The following is a 21,652-nucleotide window of genomic DNA, read 5'->3' on the forward strand; positions in this document are numbered from 1 at the left end:
AGCACATACGTACACACAGGTACGCACCCACATGCTCATGCAGACCCACAGCACATACGTACACACAGGTACGCGCCCACATGCTCACATGCACACCCACAACCCATACGTACGCGCAGGTACACACCCACATGCTCATGCAGACCCATGACACATACGTACACGCGGGTACGCACCCACGTGCTCACATGTGCACGTGCATGTACACGTACACATGCAGGCACGTGTGCACATGATACCACATGTATCACCTCTGAGGCCGTGTGTTCCCTGGCGCTGACCAGGGGTGATCAGAGTTCCCAGCGTGGCCTGCGCTGCTCTGGGTGTGTCTGGAGTTTGCCCTCCAGGTTCCTGCAGTCCTGGGGACAGGTGGCCTCATCGTCCCCAGCACACAGCCACGGCCCGGAGGGCCTCACTGGCCCACAGCCGGCTGCCGCCTGAGCCCTGGGCTTTGGCTCTGAGCTGCGTGCCCTTGTCCAGACTTCACCCTCCCTGCCAGGGTTGTGGGTCTGTGGTCACTGTGCACTGAGATAGACATTGGGCTGTCAGAGCTGGCTCACCAAATGCCTGCTGCTCCGATCCTCCCCTCGCTACCTGGGGACCTTGGCCAGTGGCCCGGCTCAGAAGTAACCCCTCCTGGTGTGTCTCTAGACCGTGACCCAGTGGTCAAGGTGGGGACAGCGATTTTCTCTTCCTGCCCTAGTGGCCTCTGCTTTCCTTCCCCTCCTTCAAGCTTGGCTCTGCCGTCATGCCAGCGATGACACTCAAGCCACTGCCTGTGGTCAGTGGCTCCTCTGTCCCCCGGCCCGCGCAGGCCACTCAGTCCAGCAGCTATCCTGCCCCGTTTCCCAGACACACCCTCAGGCTGCAGAGGCAGAGCAACTTGCTGTGGTCCTGTGGCTGGGCAGGGCCAGGACCCCTGGCCTGTTCCAGGGTTGGGACGAGGTCCTTGTTCTCAGCAGCATGAGGCGGGAGAGGAGCAGTGAAGTTGGCCTCACGGGCAGGGACCAAGGATAGGTACCAGGTCCATCGTCCATTCATTCACAAAATACGTGCCTCCCCCTTGTGTCCCAGGCCCTGTGCCATCGGCTTGGGGTGTGAGGTGGGTGAGCCAGACAGGCTCCCTGCCCTAGCGGGTGACATCCCAGTGTGGGGGGCAGCTGGGGAACCTGGGACCTACCCACCGTGCAAGTGGGGGGTCGGTTACAGGTAGGTGTGCTGTGGAAAAGAGAAGGGGGGCTTCATAGGGGTGACTGGGAGGGCTGGGGCTCTTCTTGGGAGACATCAATTTAGGTCTCTGGAAAGGGAGTCCCTGCTGTCTGGAAGGAGGACCCAGTTGGGGGCAGTTGATATTGAAAGTGGTCCCAGAGAGTTGAAAAGGCCTGTGTCCTGGGGTGGAGCCCATGAGCATTCTGGGACAGCCAGTTCCCAATGGGCCAGGAAGTGAGTCCTCGCTGGGCTGGGGTCTGGAGCCTCCCCTCGGTGTACAGCGTGCAGGTGTGGAGGCCCAGACAGAGATTCTGATTCGGCCTGCGTTCAGGCCCCAGGCACCGTGTGCAGAGAGGTGGCTGGACTGAGCTGGCTCAGGGAGAGAGGGCGGCCTGAGCAGGGGCCAGGCCAGGTCTTCAGGAGCACAGCTGGCAGCTGGCCACCAAACCTGGGCTGCAATGGCTGCCTCGGATGCCGGCCACAGCCTCCGCCGTCCTCCCGCCCTGCCCTGGTGGCCAGGCTCAGCAGGGGCAGAACGCCGAGCCCTAGCCAGCTGGGCCTGGCCTGACTTCCCACCGCAGCTGACGACGCTCCAGGTGCTGGCCCTTCTGGCTTGGACACTGCTGGCCAAGAGCGCGCGTAATACGAGGGGGCAGCACGCCATGGTTGCGTCCACCTCTGCCCTCCCACCCCTTCCGTGGTACCTCATCTGTCTTCCAAAGGGACGGTTTCCCCAGGTAGAGGGGCCAACCAGTCAGTCTGAGCACTGAGAGTCCTATGTTCCTGGCAGATGGGGACAGCCGGTCCCTTACCCCCAGGCGGTCCTTCATGCTTCTCCTGGAGGTTGGTCCCTAGGTTGTGCAAATGGTCAAGCACTCGGCTTCTAACTGAAAGGTTGGCAGTTTGAACCTACCCAGAGGCACCACACGAGAAAGGCCTGGTGATCTACTTCTGATGGGGCATAGCCGTGAGCACTCTGTGGAGCACAAGTTACGGGGACACGTGGGGTGGCCGTGAGTCAGAATCGACTTGACGGCAGCCGGCTTGGTTTTTTTCTTTGGAGGTCAGTCGTGGGCAGTCTGCTTTGTCTCGTGAGCCTGTGAGACAGCTGGCGGGACAGCGCTGTTGTGAGGGACATGACTCGTGGCCCCATTCCTGGGGACCCATCCGGACATGCTGGCACATCCACAGACCAGATAGATGGGCAGGGTTCAAGACACACTTCTGGGTGACCCCGGCCCCTGCCTCATTAAGGACCCTCTGACCTTTCAGGTGGCCGTTCCCACCTTGGGCCTTCTCCGTGTCCTGTGTCTTCTCACCTCCTGATTCTAAGGGAGGGGTCTGGCAGGGGACTCCGCCTCCCAGCCCGCGGGGTCTCTGATTTATCAGCCTTTCCGCCCGCTCTCTCACTGCCCGCTTCACTCACAAATCTTGGTGAAGATGGCACCGTTCTCTGCCATCGTCTTTGTTTGTTTCTTGGCAGCTTTAATCTGCCCACCAAAGTCAAGGTCACGCTCTTTCCTGGTGTTCGAGGCCCCTGCACCCTTCTCTCACCCCTGGTGCCGCACTGTTTGCTGCTTTTTGAACACAGGAGGCCCTTTCTGGCTCTTGCCACGTTGGCTCCAGCATCCCCTGGATATTTCCTTCTCGTCCTTTGGGCCCCGTCCTCCCTGGGAGAAACGAGTGTCTCCTTCCCACACACATCCTGGCCCTAACGGCAGGGACGGTGGAAGCCGTGGCCATGGCAACAGCTGACCATTATCAGATGAGGCAGCCGAGGTTCCCACCTGCCTGCCTGCCTCCACCGCCCGCCCATGGGCACCAGGCACAGAGACACCCCCGGAAGACAAACGCAGACAGACCCCACGTAGCAGAGGAGTGAGGCCCCGCGCTTCCCATTCGGCCTGCGTCTCAGTTCTCTAGTGCTGCTGTAACAAAAATACTTCAAGTGGGCGACTTTGAAGAACAGGAACTTACCATGCCCCAGCTCAGGAGGCTAGAAGTCTGAAATCAGGGCGTCAGCTCCAGGGGAAGGCCCTTCTTTGTCTCTTCCAACTTTTAGTTGTTGTGTTGTTAGCTGCTATCGAGTTGGCCCCTGACCCCGACTCAAGAAGACCCTTGTGCGCGACAGAAGGGAACACTGCCCAGTCCCGCGCCATCCCCGTAAGCGGTTGCAGATCGGACCGTTGGGACCTGTGGGACTTTCATTGGCTGATTTTCAGAAGTAGATCTCCGGGCCTTTCCTTCCTCGTGCACCTTAATTCGGAAGCTCCGCCGAAACCTGTTGAGCATCAGAACAACACGTGAGCCTCCACTGACAGGTGGGTGATGGCTGCACATGAGGTATACCGGCTGGGACTCGAACCCAGGCCTCCGTACGGAAGACGAGGATGCTACCCCAGAGCTGCCACTGCCCTCCACCTTCCAGGAGCTGCCAGCAGTCCTGGGCGTTGCTGGGCTTGCGCCTGCCCATCATCAAGTGGAGTCGAACCCCTCCATAAGGTACCAGGCGGAAGGGTTGGCTTTAGCGCCCGCCCTACTCCTGTGTACCCTCACTAGCATAACAAAAGAAAACCCAGTATCCAGACGGCCGCGTCCACAGGTGAGGGGCTGGGATTCCAACATGTAGCCCTGGGCGACACAGTGTAGCCCGTGACAGGCCCCCAGCTGGTTCTCTAGCTGGCATGTCCTGGAGACATCTGGGAAGGTGGCATCCTAGAGGGCGAGGTTTGTGGGTTCGTGCTCCTCTGAGCTGTCTGACGTGCGTGCTCCCACGTGGCCTGTGCTGTTGTCGCTTAACCATACTGCCCACCGAGTCCCGGGCCCTGCTGGGGCTCCCGGGGAAAACCCTGCCGTGCAGTCCTCACTCCAGCCCGACTGTCATCCCCTCAAGGGCGAATGGGGTCTCACTGCCTCTTACCTGCCCCCTGCTTTCTGAGCCCACCTGCAGGCCCTGCCTCTCTCCTGAAGTGCCTCCACTGGGCTGGGCAGCTCAGAGCCTGGAGCCACATGGCCTAGATGGGCTCAGCACCCCCCTTCCCACGCTGGGCCAGCAGCATCACCTCCCCGAGCCTCATCTCTACCTCTCTGTCCTGGGGTCGTGGCGGCCACCCCCAGGGGAGTCAGGGGAACCACATTCATCAGTGTGTGCGAAGTGCCCAGTAGCTGCGGGGCTCCCCACCTGCACGGTGCACTCACCTCCCAGTGGTGTGACTGTAAAGCACGCTTGGTCCTCATCATTTGCAGCTCCCTATCTGCGAGACCGCCTGTCCACTCGCACTGTTTTCACAGACTAGCTCACGCGCAGGGCGGCTGGTCCTGTGTTTGCGAGACTGTAAACCACCCAAAACCAAACCCGTTACCATTGAGTCGATTCTGACTGAGCGACCCTACAGGACAGAGTAAAACTGCCTCCTGGGGTTTCCAAGGCCGTAACCCTTTTGGAAGCAGACTGCCGTGTCTTTCTGCCATGGAGCGGCTGGTGGGTTCAAACTGCCGACCTTTCAGTTAGCTGCCGGGTGATTAGCGACTGTGCCACCGGAGCACGTTTTATGGACGATTGAAATTCAACTATGGTGAATGATTAGAACTGACCGGTATTTATCATTCTGTTTTAGGCTGCTTCCAAATTTCTGCTATCCCAAAGAATGCTACAAAGAGTGTTCTCATACCGAGCCCCTGGAGGCAAGTGTGTGACTGTTTCCCTGAAGTTTATATCTAGCAGCTTCTTGTTCCGTCACGCCATACCCAGCCTCTTGCAAAAACAAAAACCAAAGCAGCCCCTGTCTAGTCGACCCTGACTCATGGCAACCGCATATGTATCAGAATATAACTGCACCCTATAGGGTTTTCAAGCTTTCACAGGTAGATACCCAGGCTTTTCTTCTGAGGTGCTTCTGGGTGGGCTCGAACTGCCAACCTTTTGATTATCAGCCCAGTGCTTAACCGTTTGTGCCGTGCAGTGTGTGGTGTATCTCTGGTGAGGTTGGGGTCCCCGGGCCTTGGCTTAAAGAAACACAGGGGCTGTCGGAGGGCGAGGTGTTGATGTGTAAGTAGGTTGGGGAGGAATTCGAACTTGCAGCTGCAATGGTGCATCTTGGGCCCAAGTGACGAGATGCTCGTTTCTCGTGGGGCCTGGACCCAGGCGTGTTGGTCGAAGACTGCTGCTTCGGAACCTTGGTGTCGTTGGTGGCACTCCAGATAGAACGAGAACGAAGCACGGAGAGGCCAGAGCGGACGGCTAGCAATGATTAACCAGGCAGCCGCTGCCCTCTCCGCTGCCCGCAGCACCGCCGGGAGCCAGGCCAGTGCACCTGCGTTTAGAACACACTCAAATCTCACTTCCTATTTTTGTAAAAAATAATTTTTTGTTGTTGAGAATATACACAGGAAAATATACACCAATTCAGCAGTTTCTACAGGTACTGTTCAGCGACATTGATAACATTCTTCGAGTCATGCAACCATTCTCAGCCTCCTTTTCCGACTAGTTCCTCCCTTATTAACGTAAACTCACTGCCCCCTAAGGCTCCTGTCTAACCTTTCGCGTCACTGTTGTCAGTTCGATCCCATGAAGATAGTTCTTCAAAGAGCACAGCGCTCAAGGCGCTCACTTCCTATTCAGGGCAAAGTGCAGCCTGCTCGCTCTGACCATTGAGGCTTCCACATGGCCTGCGGCCACTCAGCTCTGTCCCCACATCCCTCCCCCCAAGTGTGCCCACACTTTCGGGCCATTCCTCGGCCTCTCGGGCAGTGTTCTGTGGTTTTCAGGTGCTTTCGTGGCCTCCTGGATCTCCCCAGCCCGCTGCTGGGCTGAGGCCTGCCCCCCATGCCATAGGGAGGTGGTGGCAGCACAGAGGGGCTGTGCGCTGGGCCATGGCGAGCAAAGGGGCCAGCGGAGTAGCTGCGTCTTGTAGCGGACGGGCCGGGCTTGCCCCTGCTCTGGGTATTGGGCTTCAGATGGCTGTACCTGTTCTCCTGTTTCCAGGTGAAATACTCTTCCGGAGGAACCAGCAGGGAGCCATGTTTGTAATAGCATTTTGTACAAACCAGGGGTCCTGTGGGTGATGTCTGGGGACATTTGTGGGTGTCATAACTGGGGAAAGGTGCTACTGGCATCGAGTGGGTGGAGACCAGGGATGCTGCTCAACACCCTACAGTGCACAGGACGGCCCCACGCCAGAGGATGATCCAGCCCCGAATGCCCACAGCGCCGATTTGGAGAAAGTGGTATTAATTATTTGGAAAAGAGGTCGGTTTGATCCCTGCTGACACTCTTGCAGTTGTTAGCTGCTGTCAAGTCGCCCCACACACCGTGGAATAAACCCACTGCCCAGGCCCGTGTCGTCCCCACGGTCAGTTGTGGATCGGACCATTGGGATCCATAGGGTCTCATTGGGTGGACTCAAACTTCCCACCTGCCATTTAGCAGCCAAGTTCATTAACTGTGTGTACCCCCCAGGGCTCCTGGGAAGGTTGTATTAGTCAGGGCTCTCCAGAGAGACAGAGCCAGTGAGATCTGTATTTATACTCCCTCTGTCTGGGCACCGACCTTACAGGGTTCAGCGCAGTTCCTCTCACAGGCTCCTCTCCAGAGGCCCTCCTACCCTCAGACAAGCAGCTCTTCCTCTGTGATAGGGAATTTTATGTCAACTGCTGTATAACGGCTTGGGGACCACGTCCAACCTCCTTTCTGTTCACCAGGGAGAGGGAGGAACAAGATCCACAGCCCGAGGCTGATTCCTGTGAGCCGGAGGTCAGACATACCTCCTCTCCCCACCATCTTTACCAACTGTGACACCAACCGTCCCTCCCACGGCACTCGCTACTTCCCTCCTGGGTTCCATAAGTCATGGCAACGGCCACACAGAACTCACAGACTGTGCTCACGATTACAGGGTTTATTAGGGAAGTAACAGGTTACAACTCGAGCTCAGGAACACTTAGGATACAGTTCTTTCTTCAGGACAGCCTCTCCCCAGCCGTGCTCACAGGCACACCTCTCCTGGCCCTCAGCCTCTGCCCGAAGGCACGCAGCTGTCTCCGTCCGTGGTCTGGGAAGCCCACAGCGCTGTCTCCTGCTGCCAGGTCTCTCCTGCCACCACTTCTCACTCTCTTCAGGGTTACAGCTCTCTCTCTCCCAGTCTCCTGCTGCTTCTCAGTACAGGGATCCCTCACCGTCTTCAGGGTTACAGCTCTCTCTCTCCCAGTCCCCTGCTGCTTTTCAGCACAGGGATCCGGGATCCGAAAGACATGCTGGCTCCTGGCTGTTCTTCCCTGGTGGTGGTCAGATCTCGCTCCCACCTCTGGGGTGGCTCATTTCAAGCCCAGTGGGGTGGCAAAACTGACCAGTCCCTTTGTGAACCACAATTGCTCTATCACACAGTCCCGCCCGATCATTTGGCTGGGAGTTAGAAGACCATGGCTGGAAAGGCCACACAAAAGTGACCTGTCACACCACAGCTGGCTTGGCCCTGGTGCCTGGCTATTTGGTCAGTTTCTGTGAAGGTGTGACTCACACATGATTAACATTGAAGTCAGTCCCCTTTAAGTAAAGCAGATTACCCACTACGATGTGGGTGGGCCTGGTCCAAGCAGCTGAAAGCCTTAGGCGCAAGAACCAAGGTTTTCCCAGGGAGAGAGATTAAATATAGAGATTGATTTTAAGGAATTGGGTCACGTGATTGTGGGGGCTGGCAAGTCTAAAAGTCATAGTTGAGGCAGCAGGCTAGAAGCCCCGCAGCATATAGATGTTACAGCCTTGAGATAGAATCCGTGTCCCTGGGGGAACCGCCCTTTAAGGCCTTCAACTGATTGGATCAGGCCCACCACACTTGGAGGGTGATCTGCTTTTCTTGACGTCGACTGATCTACTCTGGGTACTAGTCTTGGTGGTGGTACCGTTGCTGGTTTTCAGCCTCAGAAAAGCTGGGTTTGACTTCATCTCTGTCACTCACTTCCTGGCAGTGTGACTCCGGGCACGTCACTTGGGAGGAATGGGAGTTTCGTTCTTACTAAGCAGGTCTTATACTTTTGGGGTAAGCACTTTGCAAGCATCACTCCTCATGCCCCTGAGCCTGAGTTTCTTCCTGTATAAAATGGGGGCATACATGAGGGGATAGTGGAGGTAAAACACGGGGAAGAGCTTTACAAAGTGGGCAGCTGCCTGCCATCTAAATGTCTAGACGTCTGCCCTCCTTAGCCAGGAGTGAAGCCGGCAGAGCAGCAGCCCCTACCCTCTAAGAGCCTTCGTTCCTAGAGCAGAGGGGTCTAGCAAGGCGGCTAACAGACAGGCTTTGGCCCCGGCCCACCAAGAGCCCTGGGCAAGGAACCCTACCTCTCCGTGCCTTGGTTTCCTCATCTGCAGGATTCAGTGTGCCAGTGGGTGTTACCCAGCGTGCACTACGGTGGCGCCCAGGGGACACTAAAGCAGCACCCAGTGTGCACTGTGGTGGTGCCCAGCATGCACTACAGGGGTGCCCGGCGTGCACTACAGGGGTGCCCGGCGTGCACTACAGGGGTGCCCGGTGTGTACTACAGGGGTGCCTGGGGTACACTAAAGCAGCACCTGGTATGCACTACAGGGGTGCCCAGCATGCACTACAGGGGTGCCCAGCATGCACTACAGGGGTGCCCAGCGTGCACTACAGGGGTGCCCAGCGTGCACTACAGCGGCGCCCAGCGTGCACTACAGCGGCGCCCACGGTACACTAAAGCGGCACCCGGGTGCACTACAGCGGTGCCCAGCATGCATTACAGCAGCGCCCAGCGTGCACTACAGCGGCGCCCGGGGTACGCTAAAGCAGCACGTGGCCGATGGGGACTGTCCTTGGCAAACGTGGGCGAGTCACGGGGCTCCCCCCTGCGGCCCCGGCCCCAACGTCCCCCCCACTCCGTGGTTTTGCAGGCACGGGCGAGAGCGGGAAGAGCACGTTCATCAAGCAGATGCGGATCATCCACGGCTCTGGCTACTCGGAGGAGGACAAGCGGGGCTTCACCAAGCTCGTCTACCAGAACATCTTCACGGCCATGCAGGCTATGATCCGGGCCATGGAGACCCTGAAGATCCTGTACAAGTACGAGCAGAACAAGGTCAGCTGCCAGCCAGGGCACCACAGTGTTGACCTGAGGGGTGCTGGGGTCACTGGACTCTGAAGTTCAGGGCGTTCCGTGAGAGGAGAATTGACCCTGGGCCACGAGCAGGCTTCGAGGCCCAGGGAGGGTGGCTCATGGGGCTCCTAGAAACCATGGGTCCACTTTGACCATCTGTCTCCTCCTGCCATCAATGAGTGATAGTGATACCTTCCTTCTCAGGCTGCTTGCTCTCAGAATTGACTTGACAGCAACTGGCTAACTGGTTGGAGGTTGGCATGGAGTGCATTTTTGTTTAAATGTGGTTGAAATTAACACGTTTACGTAAGGCTCGGGAAGGCTAGTAAACCTGCCTTCTAGTATGTCTTGAATTTGAGTCTTCTTCCCTTTATCTTTTGTTCACAAATGATCAGGATCCTTCTAGGGCCTGCTGTTGGGTTGGGGTTGGAGTGTTCTGGGTGTGTGGTCTCTGTGAGTATCTTGCCCCTGGGCCTGGTTTGCCTCCCCTCTACGGTCTCTTCCAGCTGTGGCACTTTATGAGCGTCCAGGTTTGTATTTGCACACAAATCTCCAACAGCATCTAGAGTAGGGGTCGGCATACTATGGCCTCTGGGCCAAATCCGGTCCTCCAGTTGTTTTTGTCGATAAAGTTTTATTGGTACACAGTCACGCTCACTTGTTGACAAACTGTCCATGCGGATTTTCTCCTCCACAGGGCTGCTTTATCGGTGGGTTTTACTGTGGGGGACTTGTACTGAGAAACCATTACTATCACTGGCCTTCGCTTCTTTCAGATGAATATTCATGGGAAACCTGAGTCATGATTCCAGCTCTGTGGTCAGAGAGATGCTGCCTGGTTGGGCCAAGACCCCGACAGGGGCCCAGCAACGAGGCTCCCGTCGCTCCATGGGGCGTGGCGCCCTTTGCCAGGCCCACTGCTGCGGCTCATTGCCCCCCCTCCCCCCACCTTGCAGGCCAACGCCCTCCTGATCAGGGAGGTGGACGTGGAGAAGGTGACGACATTCGAGCACCAGTACGTTAACGCCATCAAGACGTTGTGGAATGACCCCGGGATCCAGGAGTGCTACGACCGGAGGCGCGAATACCAGCTCTCCGACTCCGCCAAATAGTGAGTGTGGCCCCGCTGGCACAGCCTGGGACGCAGGAGGGGGCTGCCTAGTGAAGATGGCGCATGGCTGCAGGGCGTGGCTCTCCCAAACTTGCCAGAAGCCCCCCACCCCTGCTCCCCAGACACTTCACCCGAGACCTGCAAAGCTCTTCCATTCCAGCCCTCCGGGGCCTCACCTTCCAGGCAGGAACCCCTGCCTTTCCCACACCCGGGCTCGCAGTGGGGCCTGGTTCTCTTTGCTGAGTGGAATGGAAGTTTCTGGGCGCTGGCCTGGTAAGCTCATGCCTGCAGTGGCGGGAGCCCTTCACGGACATTCTGGCACATTCCATCACTTTTTGGCCTGCGCCTGCCTCCTTTCCCCAGCTGGCCATTGCCGCCTTCCATCCCCAAATGATTCCCGAGTTTCCCGCCCCCCTTGGTTTTGGAGGCCAGCATGTGGCTGGGATGCGGTGCAGGTACCGGCCTGAGCAGCCCCCTCTGCCGCACTGTGTTCCAGCTACCTGACTGACGTTGACCGCATTGCCACCCTGGGCTACCTGCCTACCCAGCAGGACGTGTTGCGGGTCCGCGTGCCCACCACCGGCATCATCGAGTACCCCTTCGACCTGGAGAACATCATCTTCAGGTAGCCGGGGGGACGTGGTAGCTGGGGCGGAGGGGGGCGTGCATCCCCTAGTTATGCTCAGGGAACCCTGAGACTGATAAAGACTCTGGCCCAGTCTCAGTGTCCCGGGCTCTGATGGCCACAGGGACAGATGCCAAGGGACATTTGAGGGGTGTGGTGGCTCCCAGCCACCTCCAGGGAACGGCACCTGGCTAGGCCTTGGGAGATGAAATGGGGACTCCAGTGTTGATTCTGGGTCTGAGGGACATGGAGGGGGGCGGGGTAGTCCGGACTTCTGCCAGAGCCTGGTGCTGCGGGGCAGGGCGAGGGGTCCTAGTCACCACAGCTGGAAAGGTGGAAATATAAGCTGCTTGGGACTTGAGGTTGAGGAGCGGGGGGTGGGGTGGGGAGTTGTCCTAAAGGCCCCCAAGGGACTCCCACCCCGTCCTTCCCACCCTCTGTCACACGCTGTCCCATAGGTGGCCTCTGTTGTCACGAGCTCTGAGGGAGGCTGTTGTCTAAGTTCCCCACTGGGCAGATTACAGAGCAGAATGACGGTCTCAGCCCTGGAGGCCAGAAGTCCCAGTCTGCGGTGCCTGGAGGCTGTAGGGGGGGATTCTTCCTCACCTCTTCCAGCTTCTGGTGGTCCCAGGTGTTCCTTGGCCTGGGGCTCCTTATGGCCATGTCACTCCAGTCTCTGCCTCCGTTGTCACACGGCCGTCTTTTCTCTGTGCCTCTGTCTCTGTCCCTTCTCTGTTATGTGACACCATTCACGGTATTAGGGCCCAGGCTAGCCCAGTGCCACCTTGTGTTAACCTAACTGATTACATTTCCAAAGACGCCGTTTCCAAACAAGGTCATGTTGCAGCTACCAGGGCTAGGACCGGAACACAAGGCTTTGGGGACACAGTTCAACCTGCAGCAGTGGGGACCTCTTGACTGGCACGGGGCTTGTGGAAGGTGGATCATGTCGGCAGACCTGGTGTCGGGAGCGTTGAGTCCCCTGTGCGCCTGTGTCCCCCGCAGGATGGTGGATGTCGGTGGGCAGCGGTCGGAGCGGCGGAAGTGGATCCACTGCTTCGAGAACGTGACGTCCATCATGTTCCTCGTGGCCCTGAGCGAGTACGACCAGGTTCTTGTGGAGTCTGACAACGAGGTGGGCGTCCCGCGAGTGGGGCTGTCAGGGGCCGGGTATGGGCGGTGAATGTGGGACGTGGCCCCCCACGCTTCCCAGGGCGGGGACAGAGCTGAGGCCTCAGGGCTGGGTGAGGGGACACGCCTGGTCGGGCCGGCGCGGGGGGCACCCTGTGTGGGGCTGGTCAAGGGTGAGTGAGGCCTCACCGCTCTGCCCCCAGAACCGCATGGAGGAGAGCAAAGCCCTGTTTCGGACCATCATCACCTACCCCTGGTTCCAAAACTCCTCCGTCATCCTCTTCCTAAACAAGAAGGACCTGCTGGAGGACAAGATCCTCTACTCCCACCTCGTTGACTACTTCCCCGAGTTCGACGGTGAGCTGGCCTGCAGGGGTCCCCAGCCCCACTTCGCAGACAGGTTGCCTGAGGTGTGGCCGGGCTCTGCCCAGCCTCTATACACCGAGGTCCTCATGGGACCCGGGGAACATTCTGGAAGGATGTCAAGTTCAGTCCGCAGGGATCCAGGGGATGACACCCCCACTGGGCTCAGTGGGCTCTTCCGAGCAGAGCATCTGACAGACGCCTTGGCCATTATTCGTGCTGTTGTCACTGCTCAGGGTGCTAGGTCAGGGGGGCCGGCCTCCCAGGGAGGGGGAGCCCCGAGGCTTCGCTGGATTTCAGCTCCAGGAGCCTTGCCTTCCTGCGGGGCCTTCCTCCTGCTCGGCACCTGGGCACGGGGGCTCAGACGGTTGGCAGCCGGACAGCAGGAGCTGGCATTCAGGACCCCTTGGTCTGATTCAGCTCCTCTGAGCAGGAGGCCCTTCAGTCAGCAGCCTGTGCACCGCCGCCCACGGCCACCAAAAGGGCAGCAGAGGGCACTCTTTGAGGCCTGGGAAGCCAGAGGGTGGACTGAAGGATGCCCCAGGACCACCGCCCGACCCCTGCCAACTGACCCAAGGCCTACCTGGAGCGAAGCACTGTGTGCGGGTGGTCCCTGAACCTTCCCACACAGCCCCCATAGCCACTCAGCTGGGATCAGTGGGTGGGGGCAGGTGAGGCTGGGCAGATGGGCGGGGCCGTGCTGGTGGGGGGCGCAGGAGAGTGTCACGTGCCAGAGCCCCGAGTGAGTGGAGGGTCCTGCAGCTGTCACTGTGGGTAACAGTGCTGGTGGCCCCCACAGGCTGGAGCCGAGTAGGAGGCTCCATCGGGGTCTAAAGGCGGGAGAGTGGCGGGAGCTCAGAGAGTCCCCAGGGGACCCTGGGCCAGTGCCTCTCCTCCTGGGGGCTGGAGTACCCCCTGTGATGTAGCGGTTGCGACAGGCACTGGGGGCAGTGTAAGGGTACGTGTGTGTGCGCGCGCATGAGGGTACACTGTGCATATGTGCACCTGTGTCATTCCATGTGCACGTGGGTGTGAGGGGCAGGCGTGGGGGGAGTTTTTCCCGGGGGAGGGGGCGCCGTGGGCATCAGGGCCTGGGCAGAGTGTTTGTGTTTTGCCTCAGGCCAGGGCAGCTGCTCAGCAGGTCAGCAGGGGGATCCAGTGGGGCCCCAGGGCCGGGAGCTTCCCGGGCGAGCTGGGCTGAGCACCAGGGGTGGTGGGTGGGACTGTGGGTGAAGCCGGCAGAGCCCTGAGGGGCTGGGGGCAGAAAGCGGGCCCTCGACCCTGAGGGATCGCCCTGGGGGGTGCGACGCAAGTGAGCAAGGCCAGGTGGGTGGGTGGGTGTCAGTCAGGATCAGCCGTGCAGCGGCGTCTAGGAGCCCCCCGTGAGTGCATGCCTGACTGCCCCCCCATACCCCCAGGACCCCAGCGGGATGCCCAGGCTGCTCGGGAGTTCATCCTGAAGATGTTCGTGGACCTGAACCCTGACAGTGACAAGATCATCTACTCGCACTTCACCTGCGCCACTGACACGGAGAACATCCGCTTCGTCTTCGCCGCGGTCAAGGACACCATCCTGCAGCTCAACCTGAAGGAATACAACCTGGTCTGACGCCCGGGCAGGCGCCCAGGGCCTCAGGCCGGGCCAGCCGCAGCCGGCGTCACCAGCGGGCTCGGGCTCGTCCCCAGTGGGCTCGTCCCCCAGCGGGCTCGTCCCCAGCTGGCTCGGGCTCGTCCCCCAGCGTGCTCTCCCGCCGTGGAGGAGCCCTCCCGTCTTTTCCCTTCCTGTTTTTAACCGATGGTTTTTATTTCACAGCTATCAGGGGACGGACAGCTTTCTTTCTACAGACTCCACACTTCGGCACCTCCTCACCCGGCTCCGCCAGGGCGGCCTCTTCCTGGCCTGGACCGTGAAGCTCGGGTTTTTTTGTTTTTGTTTTCGTTTTTTAAATGAAACACAAGGACTGGCCACATGCAGGCACCCCATTTTCCCCGGCCCGGCCACCCTTCCAGCCAAATGTTGGGGGCCCTCGCCCACCCCGCTCTGGCCTACCCCGTCACTGGTCGCCGAGTCTTTCTCTCTCTGCCCTGCCGTTTTTTTCCCTCTTGATTATGAAAGGTGTGGAGACTCGGAGGCTGTGATTTCTCTGTTTTTAAGTTATTGAGTCCTGTGCATCTTCACGGTTGACGGCTCTCTCCGCTCACTGGACTCCAAGAAGAGGGGGTGGGCAGCGCCCCCAGTTGCCCACCCTGGGAAGTGCCTAACCACTTTTTTTTTTTTTTTTGGAGGAAAAACAAGGACAACACCTGGCTTTGCAGGTGGGAGAGGCACCCCTGGGCCTCCCTTGTGGTCCCTGAGGAGATGCCGCCTGGCCCCGTGCCCCGAGCTGTGGGGCTCGGGCTTTCTCTGGGCGGCATTTCCAGTGCCAAAACGTGGCCAGGTCGGAGTGCCTCGGATTGTGGGCCTACCCGGGCCTGGGGAGCAGGAACAGCAGGAACGGAGGGAACGACAGCTGGGAGGCGAGTGTCAGGGCCCCACCCAACTCTAGTTTGTTTTTTCACCCGTGTGGGCAAAAGGAGGGTGGGGTGGGGACTTTTAGAACATTCTCAGGTCTGTCCCCGAGAGGTGGAGAGAGCAAGGGCCAGTGAGGGAGATGCCTCCTTGTTGCCGCACAGCCGCCAGCTGAAGCGCTTCTGCTCACCCTGCCCCGGCCGTCCCGCCGGGCACCCCGCACGGGCACTTTGCACAACGCGGCCGGCCAAGAGGGGTTTGCAGAAGCGGTAGCTGGCACCTAGCCCCCCTGGCCAGCTCCGACCACAGCCAGAACTGAGCCAGACATGGCAGCCCTCGGGGCTTCTGCAGGGCCCGCACACCCAGCTCTCCCAAAGGGGCTGTGAAGGCAGGCACCGAAGCGGGGGCTTTTAGTTTTTGGGGGGGTAGTGGGGTAGGTAGGCTTTTCATCTGTTGCAGACTGAACACTACTGTGTTTTCTATGCATTCTGGTTGTTTTTTTTTGTACAACTGTCATGGGAGTAATGAACTGCCAGCGATGCCTTTGACCCCTTTGTGACATGGGGACCTTGCCCCCCAGCAGTCCATGCAGCCACTGCTCTCTGGGCCCCCCCAAAATAAAAACAACCACTTGAGAGTCAGACCAGCCAAACAGCAGACTTATGTGCCCCCTCTCGCTTCTCTTCCAGGCAGGGGACAGAAACCAGGGGAGGCCTAGGGGGTGGGGGGCAGGGAGACAAGTCAGTTGGGGGGCAGCGACGTTCCTGGGGATCAGCCCCATTGAGGGGCAGGAGGGGGTTGGGGCAACCCCTTCCTCACACCCATCTCCCTCAGTGTCTACCCAAAGGCCCCTTTCTTGTGCCATGTGTCTGCTTATGAGGGTTGTCCCAGAAAAGGTGCACAGACAGGCTCCCCTCAGCCTTGACCCCGCCCCATGTGTCTGTCCATTGCTGGTAGTACACCTGCTAGCGGCTTGGGGTCCCCTGGAACCAGCACCTCCATGTCTTAGTGTCTCCCAGGAAAGGAATCAGGTGTGACCCACCGCCCAGGCCCCTCTCCAGTTGGGGCTCTCTGGGGATGGTGTGAGAGTTACTCAGAACGTGGGGGAGGTGACAGTGTTGACCCTTCCTGAGGGTCAGAGAGCCAAGCATTCCAGAGCTGGGGGCGGGGGCCAGGAGGGAAGGGGACTGCCAGATCCCAGGACCTCACAGAAACCCAGTTTGCCTGTGCCGCACCCCAAGAGTGGAGGCAGGGCTGGTGACCCCTCCACTTGGCCCCAGAGAACACAAGACAGCAGTTCCCACGCCAGTTGGGGGCGGGAAAGGGGCATCCCACCCCAGGGTCCTGCCGGCCCCAACCCGGGGCCTCCATCCGACCTTGGCTTTCGAGTGCGTGGCCAGCAAGGCCCTCGGGTTCCCCATGTCTGAGGTTTTACTGTCTTTTGGATGAACTTAATTTCTGTAACTGCTTTCTCATGAGTGCTGCCTGCCTTCGCCTGTCTGAAATCAGGGCGGCACAGTTGCCAACAGAAGTCCAGCTTGGCGCCCTGGTCGCCCCCCCCCCCCAGAGAAGTGTTATTGTGCCAACCGCCCTCGTCCCAGGGTCACACTCGAGACTCACAGTGCCAGCGGAGTGGACGTCCTCCGGTCACACTTGTACAGTACACGGCCCGCCCTGAGACAGCCTGAACTGTGACCTATTTCAAAGAGAAGATTATATAAAGCGCCGTTTTTAAACCTTTTGTCATTTGAAATGCATGTATTGTCGTGCCTGTTGGGACTGGGGGGAGGAGTGGGGTGTGCCCGCTCAGTGCAAACCCCCTCGACTGGCGGCTGCCCAAGTCCTCAGCGGGTGGGGCAGCACGAATTTTGCTCAAGGTGTTGGGGCCCTGACCCCCTAATCCAGAAATACCGATGGAAATCGACTTTTCATATCTTTCTCCTAAAATGAACTGTCTGTTTTAAATTGGAATAAATTTTGTTCCTAAATGCTGCGGCCCCCTTCTGGCCTTATTTCCTGTTCCTAACTGGTGGCTGGGGACGGGTATGCAGAGGCCTGGCTCCCAGGGAAGCTCTTGAAGGCCCTCGAGGCTGCCGCCTGGGCTGATGGCGGGGGCGGGGAGGGGGGCTGGGACTGCACACCTTGTTTGGGGAAGAGAGGACACAGATGGGAGAGCCCGGATTTGGGGCCCAACGCGCCACTCTGTCCCAGAGGCCCTTGGGAAGGGCACCCCTTGGGCCTCCATTCTGGCAAATAGCGAGGTGTCGGGCCAGCGAATCTTCCACTTCCCTTGAGTTTTATCTACCGGTTCATCAGTCAGATGTGCCCCAAGGGCCCACTGGGTGCTAGCGCTGTGCTGGGCACTGTGACACAACCCTGCCCCCCCCCCCAGCCAGGGAGAAAGCTCTGGTCACCATGACATTTTATGTGTGCACACAAAGAGGAGGGGGTGGGTGGGGGTGGCAGTCGTGATTTTCAGTGGGCGCCCCACCAGCGAGAAGTGAGCCATCCTGTTACCCCAGGGAAGAGGTCCCAGGCAGAGGGAACAGCACGTGCAAAGGCCCTGGGGTGGGAGGGCATTCAAGGACCAGCCAAGAAGAGGTCAGTGTGGCTGCAATAGTGAATGAGGGGAAGTGGATGAGGTACAGGAGGCTGTGTGGGCCGCTGGGAGGACTGAGGGCTTTCCCAGAGAGGTGGGAGCCCTGGAGGGCTGTGAGCAGAGGACAGATGGGCCCTGACTCAGGTGCTCACGGGCACCCTCTGGCTGCTATGGGGAGAACAGATTGTGTTGGGGGGTGGGGGGTGAGGCCAGGAGCCAAGCGGGTGTCTGGAGAAGGGCATTCCAGGCAGAGGGACCAGTCCGTGCAAAGGCCCTGGGGCAGGACCAGGCCTGGTGAGTTGAGGGAACAGTGAGAAGGCCTGTGTGGCTGGAGTGGAGTGAGTGAGGAGGAGAGAGGAGGAGGTGAGGGCAGGGAGGGGATGGGGCAGGTTGTGCAGGACCCTGTGGGCCGCAAGGAAGACTTGGGCTTTTACTGAGGGAGGTGGGAGGCCTGGGGGGCTGTGAGCAGAGGAGGGACGGACCCTGTCTCAGGTACTCACGGGTGCCCCCAGGCGGCTGTAGGGAGAACAGACTTTGGGGATGAGGGCGGGAGCCGGGGACCAGGGTGGAGGTGACTGTGCTGGTCTAGGCGGGCGATGAAGGGGCTGGACCAGGTGGAAGCAGAGGTGGGGAAGTCGAATTCAGGATCAAGGGATACTGTGGAGGGCGCCCCAGACGACGCTGCCGTTGTGGGGGGAGAAAGAAGAGGGCCTGTGGATGTCATTCCTCCTGGGTCCAGCAGGTGTCACCAAAAGCAGCTGAGAGCCTTGGCTGCCAGAAGTTAGCCTTTCCCACCCACCATCGGAAGCCAGGACCTCTCCTTGTCCACATTTTCTGAAAGGGAAACTGAGGCACAGAAGGGAGGTCGCCGTCCAGTGGATTCCAGCTTATGGCGACCCCATGTGTGTCAGAGTAGAACTGCGCTCCACAGGGTTTTCTTTTTTTGTTGTTTGTGTGGATTTCTTTTGTTGTTGGAAATATACACAGCAGAACAGTGGTGTCTGTAAGGGTGCAGGGGGTGCAGGCAGCACCGGCTGACGCTGTCAGAGGGGTAACACCAAAATGACTGTCTATAAAATTTTTATGCAGTGTTTCAGGAGAGATTTGTTATTTTTTATGAAAATATCCCTATAGTTATAACAACAAATACGTTTTTTGTAAGCCCAGCTTTGTTGTTAGGTGCCATCGAGTCAGTTCCGACTTATAAGGATCCCACGTACAACAGAACGAACCAGTACCTGGTCCGGAGCCATGGCACAATCCTTGCCGTGGCTGAGCGCATTGCTGCAGCTGCCGTGTCAATCCATCTCATTGAGGGTCTTCCTCTTTTTTGCTGACCCTCCATTTTACCAAGCATGGTGTCCTTCTCCAGGAACCAAGACCTCCTGATAGCACGTCCAAAGTATTTGAGACCAAGCTTTGCCGTCCTCGTCCTCACTTCTAATGAGCATTCTGGTTGTACTTCTTCTAAGACAGATTTGTTTGTTCTTTGGCAGCCCATGGTATATTCAATGTTCTTCCCCAACACCGTAATTCAAAGGCGTCCATTCTTCTTCAGTCTTCCTTATTCATTGTCCAGTTTTCACATGCGTACGAGGTGATTGAAAATACCATGGCTTGGGTCAGGTGCACCTTAGTCTTCAGGGTGACATCTTTGCTCTTCAACACTTTAAAGAAGTCCTTTGCAGCAGATTTGCCCAACGCAATGCGTCTTTTGATTTCTTGACTGCCGCTTCCACGGCTGTTGATTGTGGATCCAAGTAAAATGAAATCCCTGACAACTTCAGTCTTTTCTCCGTTTATCATGATGTTGCTCACTGGTCCAGTTGTGAGGATTTTTGTTTTCTTTGTGTTGAGGTGTAATCCATACTGAAGGCTGTGGTCTTTGATCTTCATCAGCAAGTGCTCCGAGTCCTCCCAGCTTACATGTATCAGTGTAAGTACAAGGCTAAAACTCTGTGCTAATTTACTTTTTGAACCTTCTAATGCACTCTGATCAGAGCCATCATTATTAGCCAATTACAAGGATGCTTCCAATCACATGGTTCCATCTGGACACGCTACGAGCAGGCGCTGTTATTCTCATTGCTGCTGGTGTTATAGGCGCTGATTTTGTCAAATTTTCTGGTCTTTTAGCTCCAATACTGTGGTAATTAGTATTTGTGAACCTATATCAATAACTTTTTTGAGAGCGAAGTAGTAATTAATGGAAACCAGGGAGTGATATATGGGAATTACGATTTACAAGTAACATTAGCCCAAAAAACATGACTAAGGATTCTGCGTGGTCTGGTACGGGAGGAAGTTCATGGGGGGTGACACCATGAGTTACCGCACTGGGTGACACCAACCCTAGTGTCGTGACTGGCAGGACGTACACCCATTCAAGTGTCTACATGTACAGTTCAGTGACGTAGATTACATTCTTGGAATCGTACAACTGCTCTCACCCTTCTTTTCCAAATTGTTCCTCCCCCGCTAACACGAGCTCACTGCTCCCTAAATTTCCTATCTAAACTTTCGAGTTATTGCTGTCAATTTGATGGAATATAGATAGACCTTAAAAGAGCAGTGTTCAAAGCAGGCATCCTTCTCCAGTTATACTACACTATTGTTTGGAACAAACAAATCTGTCTTGAAAGAAATACAGCCAGAGCGCTATTTAGAAGTGAGGATGGTGAGGCTTCATCTCACGTACTTTGGACATGTTACCAGGAGGGATCACTACCTGGAGAAGGACATCATGCTTGGTAAAGTACAGGGTCAGCAAAAAAGAGGAAGACCCTTGACAAGATTGATTGGCCCAGTCGTGCAGCCATGGGCTCAAGCATGGCAACAATGTGAGGGTGGCGCAGGCCCAGACAGTGTCTCATTCTGTCGTGCATAGGGTCACTATGAGTCAGAACTGACTCAACGGCACCGAACAACAACATTGTTCGGGTTTAAGAAGATTTCTTAGGACATTTTTGGTTTCAGGTTTAAAGATCATCTTAGGGCAATAGTTTTGGGAGTTCATCCAGCCTCCAAGTCTCCAGAAAGTCTGCAGTCCTTGAGAATTTGAAATTCTGTTCTGTATTTTCCCCCTTTTGATCAGGACTTTTCTGTAGAATCTTTGCCCAAAGGGTTTTCATTGGCCGAGTTTTGGATTTAAATCACCAGCCCTTTCTTCTGAGGCACATCTGGGTAGACTTGAACCTCCAATCTTTCAGTTAGCTCTTCCCAGGCCTTGACACCACAGTCCAGTTTGCCCGGCCAGCTCAGGCGTGCCACCAAGATTGACGACGTACTTTGCTGGCTGGTGCAAAATGAAAACGAAGGACCCATGTTAAACAATGATGCTGAATTTCAAGATGGTGACAGCAGGGCCTTAAACCTTGAGCAATGTCCTAGGCCCATGAAGCCAGCTCTGCTGCTGCCCCAGGCTCCCCCACCCACACCAACGTTAGAATTCTCCCTCTGTCCTCACAGGTAGCCTTGGGGAGGTGCTTCTGACTTCTGATGCACTCCTTCAAAAGCAGAGGCCCAAGAGGTTTGGACTTGCCCAAGATGACATTTCTGCAGCAGCAGGCTGAGTCAGACCTCAAACACAGACCATCTGACTCTCCGCCTGGAGTCATCTCCTCATCCACACCCCCAGGAGCACGTATTGAGTGCCCACAGCCTGTTGGGCCCTGGGCTGAGTGTTTAGGGGGCACAGGGCAGAAGGAGACCAGTCCCTCACTGCCTGGTCTTGTTGGAAAGACAGGTGAACCCCCACAAGCCGAGATGGGGATGCACAGTGCCTGGGGAAGCTATGGAGAAGGCACGACCCATGGTGCCCATGCTGGGGAGGCCAGCTACTGGGGAGTCAGGAAGCATGGGGTTAGTTTCTCTGGGATTTTAGGATCAGCCTTAGAGTGGGGCAAAAGACCTCTTTAAAGTGTTAAAAAGCAAAGATGTCACTTTGAGGGCTAAGGTGTGCCCAACCAAAGCCATAATATTTTTCAGTCAATTCAC

The 21,652-nt window shown here is 57.4% G+C and overlaps 1 protein-coding gene across 1 annotated transcript in view; it reads left to right on the top strand.

Moving 5' to 3' along the window:
* Positions 1-17,045, top strand: part of GNA11 (G protein subunit alpha 11) — a 30,301-nt gene extending 13,256 nt beyond the window's left edge. The window contains exons 2-7 of the mRNA XM_064280248.1: positions 9,116-9,300; positions 10,275-10,429; positions 10,926-11,054; positions 12,060-12,189; positions 12,389-12,542; positions 13,967-17,045. Of these exons, the coding sequence (XP_064136318.1) occupies positions 9,116-9,300; positions 10,275-10,429; positions 10,926-11,054; positions 12,060-12,189; positions 12,389-12,542; positions 13,967-14,157 (944 nt within the window). The 3' untranslated portion in view covers positions 14,158-17,045. The remainder of the gene's footprint in view (positions 1-9,115; positions 9,301-10,274; positions 10,430-10,925; positions 11,055-12,059; positions 12,190-12,388; positions 12,543-13,966) is intronic.
* The last annotated feature ends 4,607 nt before the right edge of the window (positions 17,046-21,652 follow it).

This window comes from Loxodonta africana, chromosome 3, assembly GCF_030014295.1.
Source record: "Loxodonta africana isolate mLoxAfr1 chromosome 3, mLoxAfr1.hap2, whole genome shotgun sequence".
NCBI classification, from domain to species: domain Eukaryota; kingdom Metazoa; phylum Chordata; class Mammalia; order Proboscidea; family Elephantidae; genus Loxodonta; species Loxodonta africana.